A 17,201-nucleotide genomic window follows, 5' to 3' on the forward strand; every position below is an offset into this window, starting at 1 on the left:
AACAACAACAACAACAACAATAATAATAACTACAGTGAACTAAATAAAGATTATATGGTCACAGTGTTGTGACATCTTGGCATTTCAGATGCTAGCAATCCTTTCGAGTGCATTAAACACTAATATATATGAGGAAAGACTATTACTGTAGGGGTAAAAGAGCTGGAGCTATGGCTGGCACCCCTTTCATGCATTCAATGTAATGCATTCAATAATGTAGTATGTGTATTATGTAAATATCTGGTCTTGGATGTTAGATTGGAAGGAGGAAGAGCTTAATGAATGGTCCTCTGTTACTTATTCAGTACGTCCAACTCCAGGTGTGTTACAGCACGGAAATTACTGAACTGTGCTGGACTGCGTCGCTGGAGAACCCCTGGTTTGCAAATTTCTGTCTCCCTTCTCTTTACTATGACAGGGTTTTCAGCCTCCTACACCACTTCACCTCCTCTTTGTTCTTCACATTGTAAAAATTATATCTTGGCATTGGGAGCTTATAGAAAAGAAAAAAAAAACATTAAATAGATTTCTGGGTTCACAATGTGTACAACACAAATATAGTCATTTTTACTATCCAAAACCAGCAGTGAACCTACATGTATCTTCCACGTTTTTTAAGTAATTAAAGTAACAAATTAATGCTAATAGTCGAATATTATTCTCTGATAAAAACTAATAAAATAAATCTGAGAAAAATAACATTTTCCTTAGGTAATGGTTTGCCTCACGACACCCTGCAGGTACCTCTTGCCATGAATGGATTTTTAAAAAATATGTTTTAGGCTAAAATCGTATCTCAAAACTATCATAAAACAATGACTAATGCATCCAGGCCTTTATATGAATGGACTATTTCTCTTTTCACTGGGGGAAAGTACAGTACTCATGGCCGTATTTAACAATCAGATGAAATAGTTTCCATTTATTTATTAAGCCCTCATTGGTCAGCCGGCTCCATATGTCTCAAATTTATTGTCTGTAAATAATGGCTTTTATCTCACTCATTCAAATGACTTGTCTTGTACTCCAGGTACTGTGTGATTTTACAGTTTGGAAAAAACTTAAATGCATCACTTCAGTGATTTGCAAAGTAACACAGACTCTCTTAGTCATTTTAAACCTTTAATTTACAGTCACTTTTACTAGTCACATACAGTTTATAACTGTTTTTAAACTTCTTATTAAGTTTACTATTATATTATTTTTTCTTTTTAGTTCAGCATCATTTTGTATACTTATTTTATCTGCATGTACCTCCCCTCAATGAATGGATTTTAACAAATAAAATGTTTTAGGCCAAAATTTCAACTGGTAGCCATCATAAAACAATACCTAGGGCTGTGTATTCATAACCATTTCATGTAATTACTTTCTGTGAGGGACCTGGTTGCAACTAGCAAATTAAAACCATGACTGGTCAGTGGGCCAGACATCTTTGTAGAGTTTTCTACAGCCATATGCAAAAGTTTGGACACCCCTGATCAAATGACATAATTTGTTGAAGTGAAAATAAGTTAAAACACTTCTGCACACTTTAATGAATTTAACATGTAGAGGACATGTTAACTTACTTTCACTTAATTTGTAATTTGAGGGCGTTCAAACCTTTTCAAATGATTGTAGTCTAAAATAATAAAGTAAAAACAAACCACTGTTTGATGAACAAGACAACAACAAAACGTTGTGTTAGGTCTTTAATATTTTCAATATTCTTTTGTTTAGAAATATTGCACATGGCCAACATGCCTGCTCATGAGCTCACGCTCATCTTTCTCATTCAAAAATTCCTTCTCCAGTCCAAAGTAAGGACAGTTTTTATTGGGTACACAATCAGAAGGTGTAACACGCATACATGTGCAGGTATACGTGTGTGTGTGTAAGCGTTGCTCTGTTGCTGGGGAAAGGAACGAAATTAATGGATGAATGAAGTGCCAAAAAGTCAAGTTAACACCAAGTTATGTGGCTTCATATGCTTGAGTATTCCCGTATCTCCACAATAATAACCTGCTTACAGACATATGATAACAGTCTTCTAGTATAGGATGGTATTTGCATGGGGGCAAGTCTGGTCTGCCAAGGTGCATATTAAGTATCAGCATATACGCTCACACACACACACGCTCTCACACAAACACACACACACACACACACACACACACACACACGCACACACACACACGCACACAAAACACCTGTATACGGACATATAGAAATATATATATATGTATATTTATATAGTCACACATTCAAGTGAAGACTGAGAAGTATCGATATACTCATTACTCCTTCTCTCAGCAAAACAAGACGCAAAAAAAGTGCTAGGTTAATTTTTAGCTTGTTGTTTGTTCTGTTTGGACTACTTCCTCAACACTCATTTATGAATGTTATGATAATTCTCATATTAACTCTTTTTCAATATATATATCATATTGTGACAGCTTTGTCAGCCTGTACAGTGAATATCTATGGCACAAACCGGTCACTCATCTAAACCAAAGGAATTTTCCCCATCCACACTGTCGTATTGCACCAATGAAAGAAGTAAAGTGGCAGAAGAAGGGAGAGAAGATCCTGAGAAATGCCACCTCAGCACTGGTCTCAGATCAGCGTTCCCTTATGTAATCCTGATTCAAAATTATCCAGACTACAGAGCTCATTCTGACTCTGGACCAGTGCTTTACAGGCGCTTTCCAACAACACTTCAGATAAAAAGCTTGAGAAGAAAGAAAAAAAAAAACAATAAAAAGAGGAAAAGTAAAAGAAGGTCTATTTTCTTTTTTTTAGGGTAACGCCTATGAAAAGGAAGGGAAGGAATCAAAATGAAATGGAACAAAGTTGTTGGTTAGTTTTTAAATATCTCTAAAAGCAAATACTTTCCTGATTTAAATCGCGGTCCAGGACCACATATTGTGCAAACACCTGATTAAAACATCTCAAAAAAGGGGAGAAAAAAGCAAAGAGCCTCGTGCCCCCGAGCCGTCACGGTTATGTACAGTGATAGGTGAAGGGGCGCTGGGGGAGGGAAGGCCTAAGATGGAGGCCTGAGAAGAGGAGCTTCAGCTAAGAGGCTAAAACAGAGAAAGTCATTTTTTTCTTCTTTTTTTGCCCCAACATTTGGATAGCTTGATTAGTCCATGCTGGAAATGTCACCAAAGTAAGAAGAAGATAGGAGCAAGCTTTTACGGAAAAAATATATCAGTCAGTTCCACCAGTACGACACAACAACTACAAGTGACAAAGCATAACTATGAGTTGATTCAAGGAGCGTAGTGTCTCTTTTTTTTTTCTTGGTTCCATTTGAGAAGAAGGACACTACACTCTTGGTTTGTGTGTGCTGTGCTGTTGTTGTTGTTGTTTGTTGTTTGCCCAGTTTTGGCGCTCACTGAAACCTCTGGTTTTCTGCTTGGCTGCAAGAGATTGAGTTTTGGGTTTGTTGCTTTTGGAAAGTTTGGTTGTAAGCCTGCATCCAAGAATGGGTATTAGCTGAAGCAAGTGGGTGTGGGTAATGGGTGTGTCCCATTCGCATGAAGACCCTCCTCCTCTCTAGCTATTGCTTTCTGTCTCAGTCTCTCAAAAAATGAAAGTGCAAGCGCTTTCGTCCTGCCATTTCCCTCCAAACAGTCTCGTTTCTATACCAGGCAAGGAAACATTGTGCAGACAGGCTAGTCGGGTGCTGCCTGGAGTGCAGCATTGAAGGGCTGTGAAACTCAGATAGGAAGTGAAGTCGCGTTGCGGTGGTGAACCAAAGACTATCCGGCATTGAGAGGCACATACAAACAGGTGCCACCAGATGCTTAATGGAAAAGGTTCTTGTGCCAGTTGTTTTTATTTTGTATACTTGCATAAAATATAGGTGTGTTGGTGAGTGTGTCTAACTGTCACCTTGCCACAGAGAGATTGGGTCCAACAACAGGAAAATAACAAAGTGAACCAAATGGAACGAAATCCACACAGTTGGTTAGAAATGCAACAAAATCCACATAAGTGCTCTATATTGTTGCTGAAGTTTGTTAAACTCGCCTACTACACCCATTCCACATCCCGTTTCCGTTCTGTCTGTCTTCACCCATCATTCCTCATCTCAGCTCCTGCGATTCACTCATTCCACTTTTAGACTCTCTGCCCTTTTCGTCCAGTTCTGCTCCACCTTCCTCCCTGGCTGCAGGATTGGAAGGTCCAGGGGCAGAGGCAGAGTCTGTTCCCCCGGTAACTCCTCCTGGCCCCGTGGCCTCTGAACTGCCAGGCGTGGCTGTCTGCATGATCTTCTGCCTCACTTCACGAATCTTTAGCTGCAGACACACTTTGGTGGGGAAAGTGTCAGAGTAGCGTGCCTGGAAAGCAGCCGTGGCCTGGGCTAAGACACAGGAGAAGAAGGGAGAAGAAATGCTGAAACATAAGCCAGCAGGTTTCAAAAGTTAAGATAATTAAAGTAGAGAGGAATAATAAAGCAGTGAGAAAAAATGTAAGCAGGGTAAATGGAGGCCAAAATCCTTTTAAATGTGTGACAGACTACGAGAGACTCAGATTTGAATTTGGACCCAGCCTTGAAAAATATTTGAGAAATGATGTTCAAACGTGGCCAATATTTTTGTTCAAACTCTAATTTATGAGGTAGGGTTAGGGTTAGGGTTATATATCCCTAGCCTAGACAGAAATCAGCTGTGAATGTTTACCTGAGGGGAAGAAGGACCCGTGCTCCTGAAAGAGCTGCATGACGAGGGCCCGTCTTTGATCTAGAGTGCGACGCAGAGAGGAATATGGCACGCGGTCCAGTTCCCCTAAAATATCCTCTGTCTCTCCTGCTGGGAGAGGAGATGGGGCTGTTAGTAAAAGCTGTATCTGTGTCGATCTGAATTTAAAGCATAAGAAGTGTGTTTGTGTATAGATGTGCTTTTTTGCATAAGTGTGGGTGTGGATTGCATGTGATATCTCAATGTTGATCAATTTAAGCTTTAATGCTGAATGCCTGTCTGTTCTCATCCACATCCGTCAACACCAAGTCTATAAATACATACTTTGCATGGTAGAATGGCTAAGGAAGCTTATTACACAAATACATGGGTGGGAGGTACAGAGGATGAGCAAAATGTTAAACTACTGTATTTTAGACACGTCCTTCCTTTAAGATGATAGATTTACGAACATACCAGTGTTCACAAAGTTACTTTATGCAAGTCTCTGTGTTTTTAGTGGGGGACTTTAGTTATTTCTCAAATTATAGGTAGCAATTATATGTTATTATATGTTTTATTCAGAATGAACTGCAATGCACATTGTATAGGCTACAGCCATGTATGTCCAGTTGCAGCGTTTAAAGTGAAATAGCCCTGGTTGTATAATTATTAGTACTTATTATAATTTTTATGACTAATATTGTGCATGTGATTTAAATGCAAGTATGTTCTATAAATTAAGCTCCAGGTTTTTTTTTTCTTAAAAAGACCAGTGCATCCATTTTTTCCGAATTAAGGCTTGAATGGTGAATATAGGGTGTCAGACTGCGAGTTCATAAGCCCTGTGTTATTAGGCTAAATTTCCCATCCTAAAACACTTTAAGACAACAATAAATAATGTAAGATATAACTAAAATTCAGTTGCTGCAATCTGAAAATTGCACTGCTATAGGGGTGTCATTTTGACCTTTCTATGGACCTTTACTGCAGCCTTCGGTGAAGACCACAAAGACCAAATTACCCATTCCCCAAAATTCCACAAGATGCAGGTGAGGACCAATCAGAGTGAAAGGTATTGTTTACAGCTATCCGACCAACTTTGTGGCTATGACGACATTCAGATGTGAGTAAAAATGCCTTTGTTTATTCATTTTGCTTGCATTTACATTTATTAATCAATTTAAATGTCAATAAGCTGCATTATGCTTGAACTCACTGTACATAAGCAAATAATCTTTTCAAACTAACAAATCTGATCGATATGATAGATAGAGCTTTCACGTTCTTGATGTTGTTTATGTCAACATAGTGTGGACTTTGATGAGGACTCAAGGGCTTAGGGTGGCATTTGGGACTGGACTCCATTTGCGAGTCAGTTAAGGCCAAGCCCAAGCAGAGTTCTGAGTCAGTCAACATGCAACACGTAACATGCAAAGAGTGTCTTGAGTTTCTAACAGGAGTCCCTTTCTCTGTCAGGGAAACATGATAATATCTCCAGGTCATTCATATTTAATGACTAAAATTTTCTGCAGTGATAAAGCATTAATACACCCTTGTTCTAAATGACCAGGAAAGCTTGGTTTAGCAAAAAATACATTTTAACCACGAGTTCTATGTGCAATGTGGAGAAGAGACACAATGAGCATCTGCATGACAAAGCTGATGAAACAGCTTAATTTATCATTATCCACATTTATATTTAAATGTAAGAAATTTACAATACTGGCAACAGTATTGGATTTGAAAAATGTAGGCAGAGAAATATCAATGCTGGCGTAAGCCCAGAATTTCAGCCCAGACTGTCCTCATATATGACACTGCCTTTCATGCAAAATAAATAAAAGCACAAGCTTAACAAAGATTTATGCATCATAATGAACTGAAGCTAAATAATGAAGCAGGCTGTGTAGGAGACCGAGAGATTTATTACGCTCAATAGAGATCTTATTAAGTGTTTCGATTTGAGTCTGTGAAGTGAGCTATTTTTAGCACAGATTCTGTACATGCTTGTTCTGCACTGTTCATATGTGTGCTGTACACACTGCTTATGTGACCACTTTTACATAAGCATTTCTTTCATTTTGTTAGTTTATGCCTGCAACAACCCTGCAGGTTAATCATAGTTTTTCATGGGCTACAGTATTTCCTTTTTAAGAAACTTCCAACAGAGTAATGTCCGAGACACACCCATTACAAAAACGCCACACCTACAATACGGGATGATACATATGAAAAACTACAAAATCGAAATATATACCATTGCTTTACACCTCCTCTCAGCCAGAGATACAGCATAGTGTATAATGTCATTGATATAGGAGCTGAAAACAAAACGCTAGCCTGTTTCACATTATCAGGTGCTTAAGAAGAGCTTAAGACCAATATACAAACATACAAAAAACTATAGTCATATGCAAGTGAAAATAAGGTAGCACATCCTCTACAAGAAAACAAACTTACATATGGCATTTTCTGCACATTTTCGTGTACAATTTCTATTTATTTGTTTAACATAATTTTTTGTTTTTTTAAAAAGCATAAAATCTAAAATATGTCACTGCCTTTGCACAGGCCACATTTTATCTTTTGGCTTATTCCAATATGTTAAATTCAGCAAATAAACAGTTATTATACATTAAAATGTGCAAAAGTGTGGAGGGGATGTATACTTACTTTCACTTAGGAAATCAACAACATTTATTTTGACCACAAAAAATTCTGTTACATTGCTCTTCAAGTAGGAAATCAGTTGAGATGCAAGGATGAGAGCTCAACATAATTTGTGGATATTATGTAACTAATGAGAGAGAAAAAAAGAGAGTTCACACCAGTTCTGTCGAAGGTGAATATGTCTCCCTCGCACTTGGCAGCACTTTTGGGTGTGTTGGGTTCTGAGCTGCAGCTGGACAAACGACGGCTTTTCCTCCTCGGAGAGCTGGGGTCATCAACAGAGTCCAGATCTGACAGAGAAGGAGAGTGAGCAAGAGAAACAGGACATTCTGTAAATTCCAGTTTTTCCTAATATTTAATTCAATTCAAAATGTACACATACATCACTTTCAACAACTAGCATTGTCATAAAGCAACTATGCAGAAAATGTGCATCCAAGCCCCAATGGCAAAGAAAAACTACCTAATATATGTACAACTGTATAACTTGACAGGCCTTTGTTTATTGCTGCTGGAACCCTGAAATCTATTTATCCATCAATCAAGAATCAACAGGGAAGAAAAACAGGTGGCATTAGCAGGTAGGAAGAAGAGCATGACAAAGACTGGAATAGAACAATGCAGTCCTGAAAGGATTCTCCCATGAACTGGCCAAAGAAGCAATACAGTTCCAAAAGAAGCCACCCCCACTGTGCTCGCACCTGAAGATCTGCGCTCTTTGCACATTCTAACACAGAACCACACTAAGAGCTGACCCAAAATCCCAGATCACTCTGCTCCTCTCACTGCTCATCTGCTGCTCTTCCTTCAACTTCAACACACACACACACACACACACACACACACACACACACACACACACACACACACACCTGTGGAGTTCCTCCTCTTCTTGCGGTAGCTGCCTAGTATGGCTCTAGGGGAAGTGGCCAGACTCTGCAGGTTGGGTGAAGGCAGCACATCCTCTGGCTTAAACTCTGGCAGCTCTGCTAGACGCTCCTCAAAATATGTGCCTGATAACACTCTTTACAGAAAGACAGAGAATTAAGAAGTGTTTCAGATCTGAAAACATTCCAAATACACAAAACACTGAGACACAAAACTGTTTTCTATAAATATGTGGTAACACTTCAGAATTAATGGGAAATTGTAAGTGCTGTTATTAAGCCAGCAGCTGTTAATTACCTGGCTGCTCATGACTACTTTATTAAGTTACAACTAGGGTGAATTAATAATTTTCATGAGCAGATTTATTTGTGTATTATACATCACAAGACTTTATCAATATATATTACACTTTACTTTTGTTTGATTACTGCGGTCCACCAAAATACACAAAGTATAAAAAAGCTTTCATTTTATACAGCCCACTCAAAATACTGTGCAAAAGTCTTAAGCCTTAATTATATGGAAAGTCTTCATTTATATGGGGAGTAAGCATTTGTTTATTAAAAAACACAAAGCTTACAAATAAACAGTTAACCAATACACTGTGATTTTATGTGAGTGAGTGAGTTAGATGAACCCTTTCCAAATCTCTCTACTTGAGCAAATCCATACTGGAGTACACCAAGAAGCCAGGAACCTAACTTCTGTTTTTTATCTATATTTTTGTAATCAAGATAGAAACAGTTTTAAAAAAAAGTCTTGTTACATTAACTGTATTTTTGGTTAACTGTGTTTATTCTAATGTTATACAGGATTTTTACCACAAAACACACTTTCTGCCAAGAAAATTAGTTTTTCTTGGTTGCCTAAGACTTCTGTACAGCACCACAGACAATCTTAAATTAATGTTGATTAACTGTCAAATTAATTAATTTTAAATACAATGTGGTTGAGCCACAACAACATATTACTTGTGAACAGCTTCTACATATTATTAAAATTACTATGCCATATATATATATATGTATGTATGTATGTATGTATGTGTGTGTGTGTGTATGTTAGGAATATGTAGCTTTGATTAACTGATTAACTGTCACTCACTTGTCCACAGGGTCTGTAGTGCTCTTGAGTGGGGGTGGCCGGAACTTGGTCTTCTTGGTTACAGTATCACTTTGTGGTGGTGGTGGAGGTGGATCCAACCCAGATGCATCCCTCTGATCAGCCTAAGAGTGAGAGAGAGAGAGAGAGAGAGAGAGAGTGAGAGAGAGTAGAGAAACAAAGAAAGAAAAGAACAGGAGTGAGCAGGGGTTGGCTATATGATATATTATGTTTTCAGCCTTCATCGTGGGTGTCGTCAGTGCTTTAGGAACACTGAACAACTGCAGGTATCATAGAAAAGAAAGATTAACTCAACTATTTCCTAAACGGATGAAACTAATAACTGAAAAGTAGTATTCAAAGAGAAAATTTGGTGAATGCTATGTCTTCTGAGGATGTAACTGAATTTTCTACTACTATCATATCTTCATCAGTATAATGTTCATTTTGCAACTGAGGCCTAAACATCAAGCCAGACCTTCTTTCTGAGTCTGTGCCTGTGTTGTTAATATGTAAAGATGTATGACGTATGCAAAATCTAACTGGACACCTTATTAAAGTTTTAAAATGTATCATTCACTCTCCAATGTCCATATATGAAAACTAAGCTGCAAAAAAAGTTTTGAATTAATTGTTTCTATCTGTCATGTCATGAAAACAAACTCATTTAGACATATCCACAAACTACAGCAGTTTAGTCCTGCCCATTCATGTTGAATGAGGCATAGTATAGGGAGGACATCATAACAAAACTCAGTTCTCAAATATCAGTCTTAAAGGCACAGTAACAGAACAGGCTGTTTAAGGAATAAAGATATTATAAGTGTACCAAAAACTAAAGTACAAGAAATATATAGGATATAGCTTACAGTATGCTAATCCTATTTTCTTTAAACTGTTGGGGGATCTATTACTCACAGATTATCTCAGTTTACACACACACACAAAAAAATGTAAAAATATATCCTATTAGTAAATGAGAATTCAGGTAAATATCATCAGAGCCAGTATATCCCAGGGAAGGATATCTGCATATCGTGCTGTCTGTGTATTTCTTGCGTTGTCATGGCCAAATTTATTCTGAAGGCCAGAAAGACAGAATGTTTGCTGAGTGCCACTGCAAAAAATTCTGTGCATAATCCATCAACTAGAAATACAAGAACATAGAATTTCTCAAAATTGGATACAGACTGACTGCTGGGATAGGCTCCAGCCCTGCCCCGCGACCCTGAGGGAGAAGCAGCTTAGAAAATGTGTGCGTGTGCGTGTTTGTGGATACAGACTGTCTGGAGCATTATACATTTTTACTGTAGAAATCTGGTGTTTTTTTTCTATTAATTTTATCTATAAATTTAGAGTTGTTTAGATTTTTTATGAACTCATTTGCATTTAATGGGAGCGTAAAGCTAAAATTGCGTTGTGTGCATTACTAAAGGACATGCCATCATATACAGAGCACACAGAGCCATATCAGACATTTAGCTCATGATAAAATCGTTTATGCCTGCAAATTTGAGAGGATCTGCATTGACTTATGCATGGCTCCAATTTACAGCACTCATTAAATTGACACTTGCTTTTGGTTTTACATTTGATGTTTGGTCCCTTGTGTACTAGTTGTTACATAATAATAGTGCTGAACTATGATCAGCTCTCTCCAGTCCATTCAAATGCCTTTATTAAGATATGGAAAAACAACATTTTATTTTAGACTAACTCTATGATTTATTCAGTACAATATTCTATTATATACATCATAGTGAGTCATCACACTTGTTATATTACAAATAACACAATTTGAATGTCCCCGCGACCCTGACGGAGAAGCGGCTTGGAAAATGGATGGATGGATGGATGGATGGACAATTCGAATGTGTTTTAATTAAATGGTTGGGTTAGGTTAGAATTGGGTATGGTCCTATTGTATTTTGGAATACAATTTAAAAAAACAACACTATACACTTCAGAATTTAGGCTTTTGTATTGTTCCTATAAAATAAAAAAATCAGCTCACCTCTCTGCCATGTTCCTCCTTGCAGTCGTTTTCAGTAAGCTGGCCCTTGGAGGCTCCCTCTGTTCCTCTCTCTCTTCCTGCTCGTTCTAATTGAGAAGAACCCCCACCTCTACCCTCTACATCACTCTCACGCTCCATCCTGCTCTCTTTTTTTCCTTCTTTCTCTTCCCCATGTAGACCTGAGGGGACGTGCTTCATTTGACTTTTGACCTTCTGAGAAACCATGGGTAATTTGGAGGCTCCTGGTCCATTTCCTATAAGGGGCATTTAGAAAATAATGTAATAGTAATTATGCATTAAGATCTGCAGCAGTGAGTTATCTGTGAGCATGTGTTCACTTTTTTCACTTAGAAAATCATCACAAAGATGTAATTTGACCAGAGGAACTTAAACTTTTGTTTACAACTGCACATAATAAGAACAGTTTATATTGCATAGTTGCACTGTAAAACACAGAGTAATAAAACTAAAAAATCTGTTAGAAAAATAAAAAAAACTGCATTTATTTTCAAATGTATTTACTTTGTGAGGTGCCTAGGTTCTCTTTGCAGTTATACCCAATTCTTTTCTGAGTCAAGTACTCAGGAAGCAGGAATATCAGTCTTACAAATAATTGTAAAAGTACTCAGTCAAAATAATTAGTCAAATATATAGCACCAGATTGTGTGTGTATGTACAGTGTGCATCAACATGTTGCTGCAGATCCACCTACTATTTACCTGTATATGAATGCAAGGTTGGACTAGTGGGCCGCAACGATTCTGCCACACCACTAGGTGGCACCTGACTAGCTGTGTTGGGCAGCGCTGCTTCTCTCGGTGTTTCTGTTTCTTTCTGTTCCACCTTCATAGGAACGTGTTCCAGCTTTGACTGTGACTCTGTGTGAGTCTGAGGCTGTGAATGCACGGCTGATGGTATGGATATCTTCATACGAGGTGATGGGCATGTAGGAGCTGATGTGGAACTGGCCACACTTTGTGGCACGGTAGTCATGGAAACCACTCCTGCCCCCAGCGTGACACTGGGGGCAGGGTAAATGGTGGTCACTAGTTGGCGGGTGGGCCCTGAGGCTGAGGCAGGCTGTGATGGACAGCTGGGGTGTGGAACTGGAGCCAGAAGCGGAGGCTGACCTAAGGGAGAGATCAGCTGGTGAAGACCTCAGGCATATAACTAAATATTATTACAAAGAAAAAACAATTTTTTTGTTTTATAAATGCATAAAGCATTCCTCCTGTGTCAAACCTTCCGTGTCAAACAGAATCCCCAGGACAGTGACATGTTTAAATAAAGCTTGCAACACAGAAGATTCAGCTGTATGTGAAATTTGATCACCCCCAGTCAAACTACATGTTCTGTTGATTTTCTATATAATAATAAGTTAACACATCCTCCACAGGGAAGAAACTTAAATATGGCACTTCTTATGCAATTAAATAATTATGCATTACGATGTTCATAAGTATGTTGTCTGTATAGGATGTGTACTCACTTTCACTTAGAAAATGAACAAAACATAATTTGACCAGTGGCGCCCAAACTTGTGCAAAAAACCACAGTCTGCTGTTATACTAATTGCTGAAAAGGCAATACCCATTGTAAAGAAATACCCAAGTCTTACACAGAATTATTTTGTGTATTCCCTGGTTTCTTACAAAATATTCACCTTAACACTAAAAATAAACTTAAACCTAAAATTGAAATTTAATAAAATTAAACTGATAATACACACTAACTAAAGTAAAATGAAAATAAAAAATTAAAAACTAAATACAAATGAAAACTTACTAAACTACGATAACTGTGCTGTATGTCGGTGTACTACAGCTGCAGTCGAAAACACTGGAAAAAAGGCGATAATATTTAAAAATATAAGTGAAATTTTACTGTCAGTGTGCTGTTTATTATAGAAGAATGTTCCTTAACGCTCTAAAATATTAATACCATAAATATGGTCATTTCTACAGATTTCAATACACTATAGGCAGTACTATGGCAGTGGACTTCTATTGTTTTGTTGCACCAAAGAACAAAAAAATGTTTTCACCCAGATAGGGCCTTGAATGTTGACAGCAGAAAAGAGAAAGGAACCAAAGAAAGTGCACTAGTCAACAGCTATCGATTAGCTGCAGTCCTACGACATACACTTCTGTCAATCATTCCACTCACCTGTCACTATTGGATGCACTAATGTGTGACCAGCAGGAGCAATGGCAGTGAAGCCAAGAGTTGCCATGGGAGACGGTAAAAATGCTGGTCCTGGAGGGGCAGGGGCTTGTTGTGGGGAGGATACAGCTGTTGTGGAGCCCAGTGGCAAAGGAGCAGTGATACCAGGGGTTGACTGAACATAAGTAATCCTGATAGGAATATTTACAATAGAAAATTAGTTATAGCTGAAACTGCAAGTGTGTTGCAACCTTGATTAACAGCTGATTAATGGCCTCATCTCGCAGCAACACCAATCGTGACAACTTTCACTTTGGGAACAGACAATATTTCAAACACAAAGTTAGCTTTTTCACTGTGGTGCACTTCAAAGACTACTGTGCTGTCACTCAAACATATGCTGCTACTTATGTTGGCACAACAACATCAACTGGATTGTACTACATTCTGTTTTATGCCAGAATGTGATTGCTTTGGTTCCAGAAATACTGAGAGCTGGATTCAGGTCTTCAAAAGAAACCAGAGTTGCTGGCAGTTTTGGGAGTCCTAAATACAAGTGACACACATACAACATTTATATATAATGCTTTCATCCAAAATGTACCATTCGGTTTAGGGATGCAGTGAGAACATTTTTTCCAGTCTGAGTACAAGTACATTTTTAGGGCCCCTACCAATTCCAATACCTTTGGGAGTAACCTATTTAGAATTAAGCAGTCGTTAATGCAAATCAGAGCACTAGCTAGCTATACTGCACCAGTTATCTTGCATCGAGTAGTGTTGCTGCAGAGAAGAGCACGTTTTATTTCACGTCAGAAAAACGCTTCTGTACAGCTGTAAGTAAAGTGCATTTAATAGTTTTGATCTCTTTCAACAACAGTGATTGTAACACATCAGTAATCACATCTGAGGCCAAATCTGAGGAGCTCATGTTTTATGTTGGCTGGTTGAGTCACGGTCGAATGTCCTCTAAAACCAGGCATGGACAGCGCGATTTTAGAAATCTTGTTCTTTGGTGATTCACAATATAAGTTTAAAGAGTCCACCGTGTGCAGACAAAGTCCATGATTTATATACTAAGACTGAAATGTAACCTCTACAGACAGTTCGGTCTATGAACAATTTGAAATAAATATTTTTCTTTTAATATAACATGCTGCATGAACAAGTACTGAGCAAACATGCTGAGAAACTGAACTACAGTTGCTTTGTAAATTAGTAAAACCAGGTGGTGATGGTAAAAAGATTTTGAAAGTTTTATAACATTTTTAAAACTTAACATATTAAAGTTTAGACCTTGCAATTCACTTCAGCAAACAAATTCAGCATATATGGATGTTAGTAATGTTAGCAACTTGATGACTTTTTGCACCTTTGTTTTGCAACCTTACGTGTCCACCCATACTGTAACTGATAGCTTTGTGTCGGACTGCCTCGGCATCACTAACTCTTCTTTGTGTGAGCAGACCCTTGTAGAGTGCCAGCTTGTGGTGTTTGTTCATTAGCGCAGCAGTATATGTCACATGGTGGTACTGGATGTTAGTATCAGTGCCTTTTTATAAGTACACAGTTGAGTACAAGTAAATGTGCAAGTTATTAATGTATTCCCAATTTTCCTACTAACCAACGCATTCCACAGCACTGAGTGATATACCTTGTAGGGGATGGAGTCAAAAGCACTGTCTGAGGAGGGGTGGTGCCTGAAGCCATGACAGTTGCCGCTGCGACAGAGACTGGGAAGGAGCCCCCCGGGTGAACTGTTCCCCCAGGCTGGACATTAGTTTGGACCACTGGCATTGGTGCAATCTGAATAATCTGTGATAAACAATTCAAGTAAACCTACAGTCAGAGACAGCACAAACGAGCAAGACCAAATAAAAAAAAAACATTTTTTGGAACCCTTCTGTTTGAAACACATATTCTCTGCATCATCATGTACTGGATTCAGCTCGTTCCAATCAGAATGACTCACACTCTGTTGCTTATGCATATGATTATACTCATGTGTCTTTTTTATTGTGTACAATTGCCAAAGGGCTGAGACAGTTGGAAATTAAAGCTTTAAAACTAACAATTTGAAAGTTTTTTTGGAAAGTATGGAAGAGACAGTGATAGAGGCAAAGAGAGAGAGAGAGAGAAATCTAGACTTTTTTGACTTTTTTTGGAATTACAGCCCTTTGTGGCTCTGTTCACATTATTTTTTGCTTTGATCTGATCTTTCTAACTTGATGGTTCACATTCGTATAGTAACTCAAATCAGTCATCAGTGTGAATTAACCTGCGTCCTTTAATGACCCACATGCACACATCTTAATCAATAATGTCATGTGATTGAACCACATGCATCATGAACAAACAAACTAACCAGCAGAATAAGCCTTCATCACAAACATAATTTGATGTCAGGTTAAGAGCTGCTGCCACGGTAATACTGAATGATGGCGCATGTGCAATGAAAAAAACACGAACTGAAACACATAATCTGACCATTCTCATTAAGGTCGCAGGGCCATAAATTGAATATGTATAAGATCTAATACTGTATATGAATGTTTTGCAGATTTGTGGGTCCATACTGCTCTGAAAAATTAAACCTGTGTCACATTAAGGCAAAAAATTGCATTTGTTACACTTCAGCCTGGTAATGTGAATGTAGCATCTGTTCAAATGAGGTTCTACTTTTTATGATGAATTCACAAAAGCAGCTGAATGACATGAATAAACAGGCAAAACTTGTAGTAGAAATTATTCTTGTACTTGTAACTTCTGAAAGAGCTCTATTTTATCCACAGGCAATATAAGTATGTAATGTCCAGGAGTAAAACTGAATGTATTTTGTTTTCAATTGAGCTGTCAGTTAATACCAAGTATATAAACATTCATATAGATATTGTTAGCCTAAATAGGTCTTAACAAGCTGTGAAGCTGTGGGCCTGTCCCCAACTACCATTTTCAGTCAGTCACTTGTCAGCATTTTTATTGTATCATATAATCTCTGTTATGGATAATAACACCTTAACACTTAGCCACTTTACAGAACAATAGCACAGAGTCACTCAGGTCACTTAAATGTATATTGTCTCTATGTCTTGTGTATATTGTGTCTATATTTTGTGCATATTTCACTATATTTTGTGTATAATTTCTCTAGATTTTGTGTATATTTCACTATATTTTGTGTATATTTAATATATCATTATTTTATATATATTACTTTACTTATTTCCTTTCTGTAGAGTGATTACCTGAGCCTCACCACAAGCATTTCAATGCATAAATGTCCTGACATGCTGTGCAAATGACAAATAAACTTGAAACTTGAAATCTATGTGACATCAGGTCACATGCAAAACTTGCAGTAACAAGGCCTTGACTTGCATATTAGCTGGACACTCAGTAAAGCCTAAATTTGTAAAGCCAACATCTACCTTACTTCCTGGTTGAGCCCCATTTTTTACAGGAAGGGGTGGGGCCACAAGGGAAATGGGCTGTGGAGGTGTAGATCCCGTTCTTACTGTTGCCATGGGAACCAACATCTTGTTCTGTAAGACTGGAGACTGTGCTTGAACTACAAAGAAAGAAGAAGAGAGAGAATAATGTGACTAATTGAGCAAGACTGTATAATTATGTCTGTATAGCTACTAATATATATTTATATATATATATCGCTGCTGTCTGAACAAAACCTTGTA

The 17,201-nt window shown here is 37.9% G+C and overlaps 1 protein-coding gene across 3 annotated transcripts in view; it reads right to left on the reverse strand.

Moving 5' to 3' along the window:
• Positions 1 to 1,676: 1,676 nt before the first annotated feature.
• Positions 1,677 to 17,201, reverse strand: part of cica (capicua transcriptional repressor a) — a 32,746-nt gene continuing 17,221 nt past the window's right edge. For 2 of the 3 annotated variants that reach the window (XM_017708507.1, XM_017708506.1), the window contains exons 12-21: positions 16,938 to 17,077; positions 15,164 to 15,324; positions 13,513 to 13,700; positions 12,066 to 12,476; positions 11,347 to 11,600; positions 9,336 to 9,457; positions 8,216 to 8,367; positions 7,502 to 7,633; positions 4,674 to 4,802; positions 1,677 to 4,354 (exon numbers count right to left, since the gene is read on the reverse strand). In XM_017708507.1, the coding sequence (XP_017563996.1) occupies positions 4,077 to 4,354; positions 4,674 to 4,802; positions 7,502 to 7,633; positions 8,216 to 8,367; positions 9,336 to 9,457; positions 11,347 to 11,600; positions 12,066 to 12,476; positions 13,513 to 13,700; positions 15,164 to 15,324; positions 16,938 to 17,077 (1,967 nt within the window). In that variant the 3' untranslated portion in view covers positions 1,677 to 4,076. The remainder of the gene's footprint in view (positions 4,355 to 4,673; positions 4,803 to 7,501; positions 7,634 to 8,215; positions 8,368 to 9,335; positions 9,458 to 11,346; positions 11,601 to 12,065; positions 12,477 to 13,512; positions 13,701 to 15,163; positions 15,325 to 16,937; positions 17,078 to 17,201) is intronic. The other variant, XM_017708509.1, reaches the window with a different exon arrangement.

The sequence above is a fragment of the Pygocentrus nattereri genome, chromosome 1 (assembly GCF_015220715.1).
Source record: "Pygocentrus nattereri isolate fPygNat1 chromosome 1, fPygNat1.pri, whole genome shotgun sequence".
Taxonomy (NCBI): Eukaryota; Metazoa; Chordata; class Actinopteri; order Characiformes; family Serrasalmidae; genus Pygocentrus; species Pygocentrus nattereri.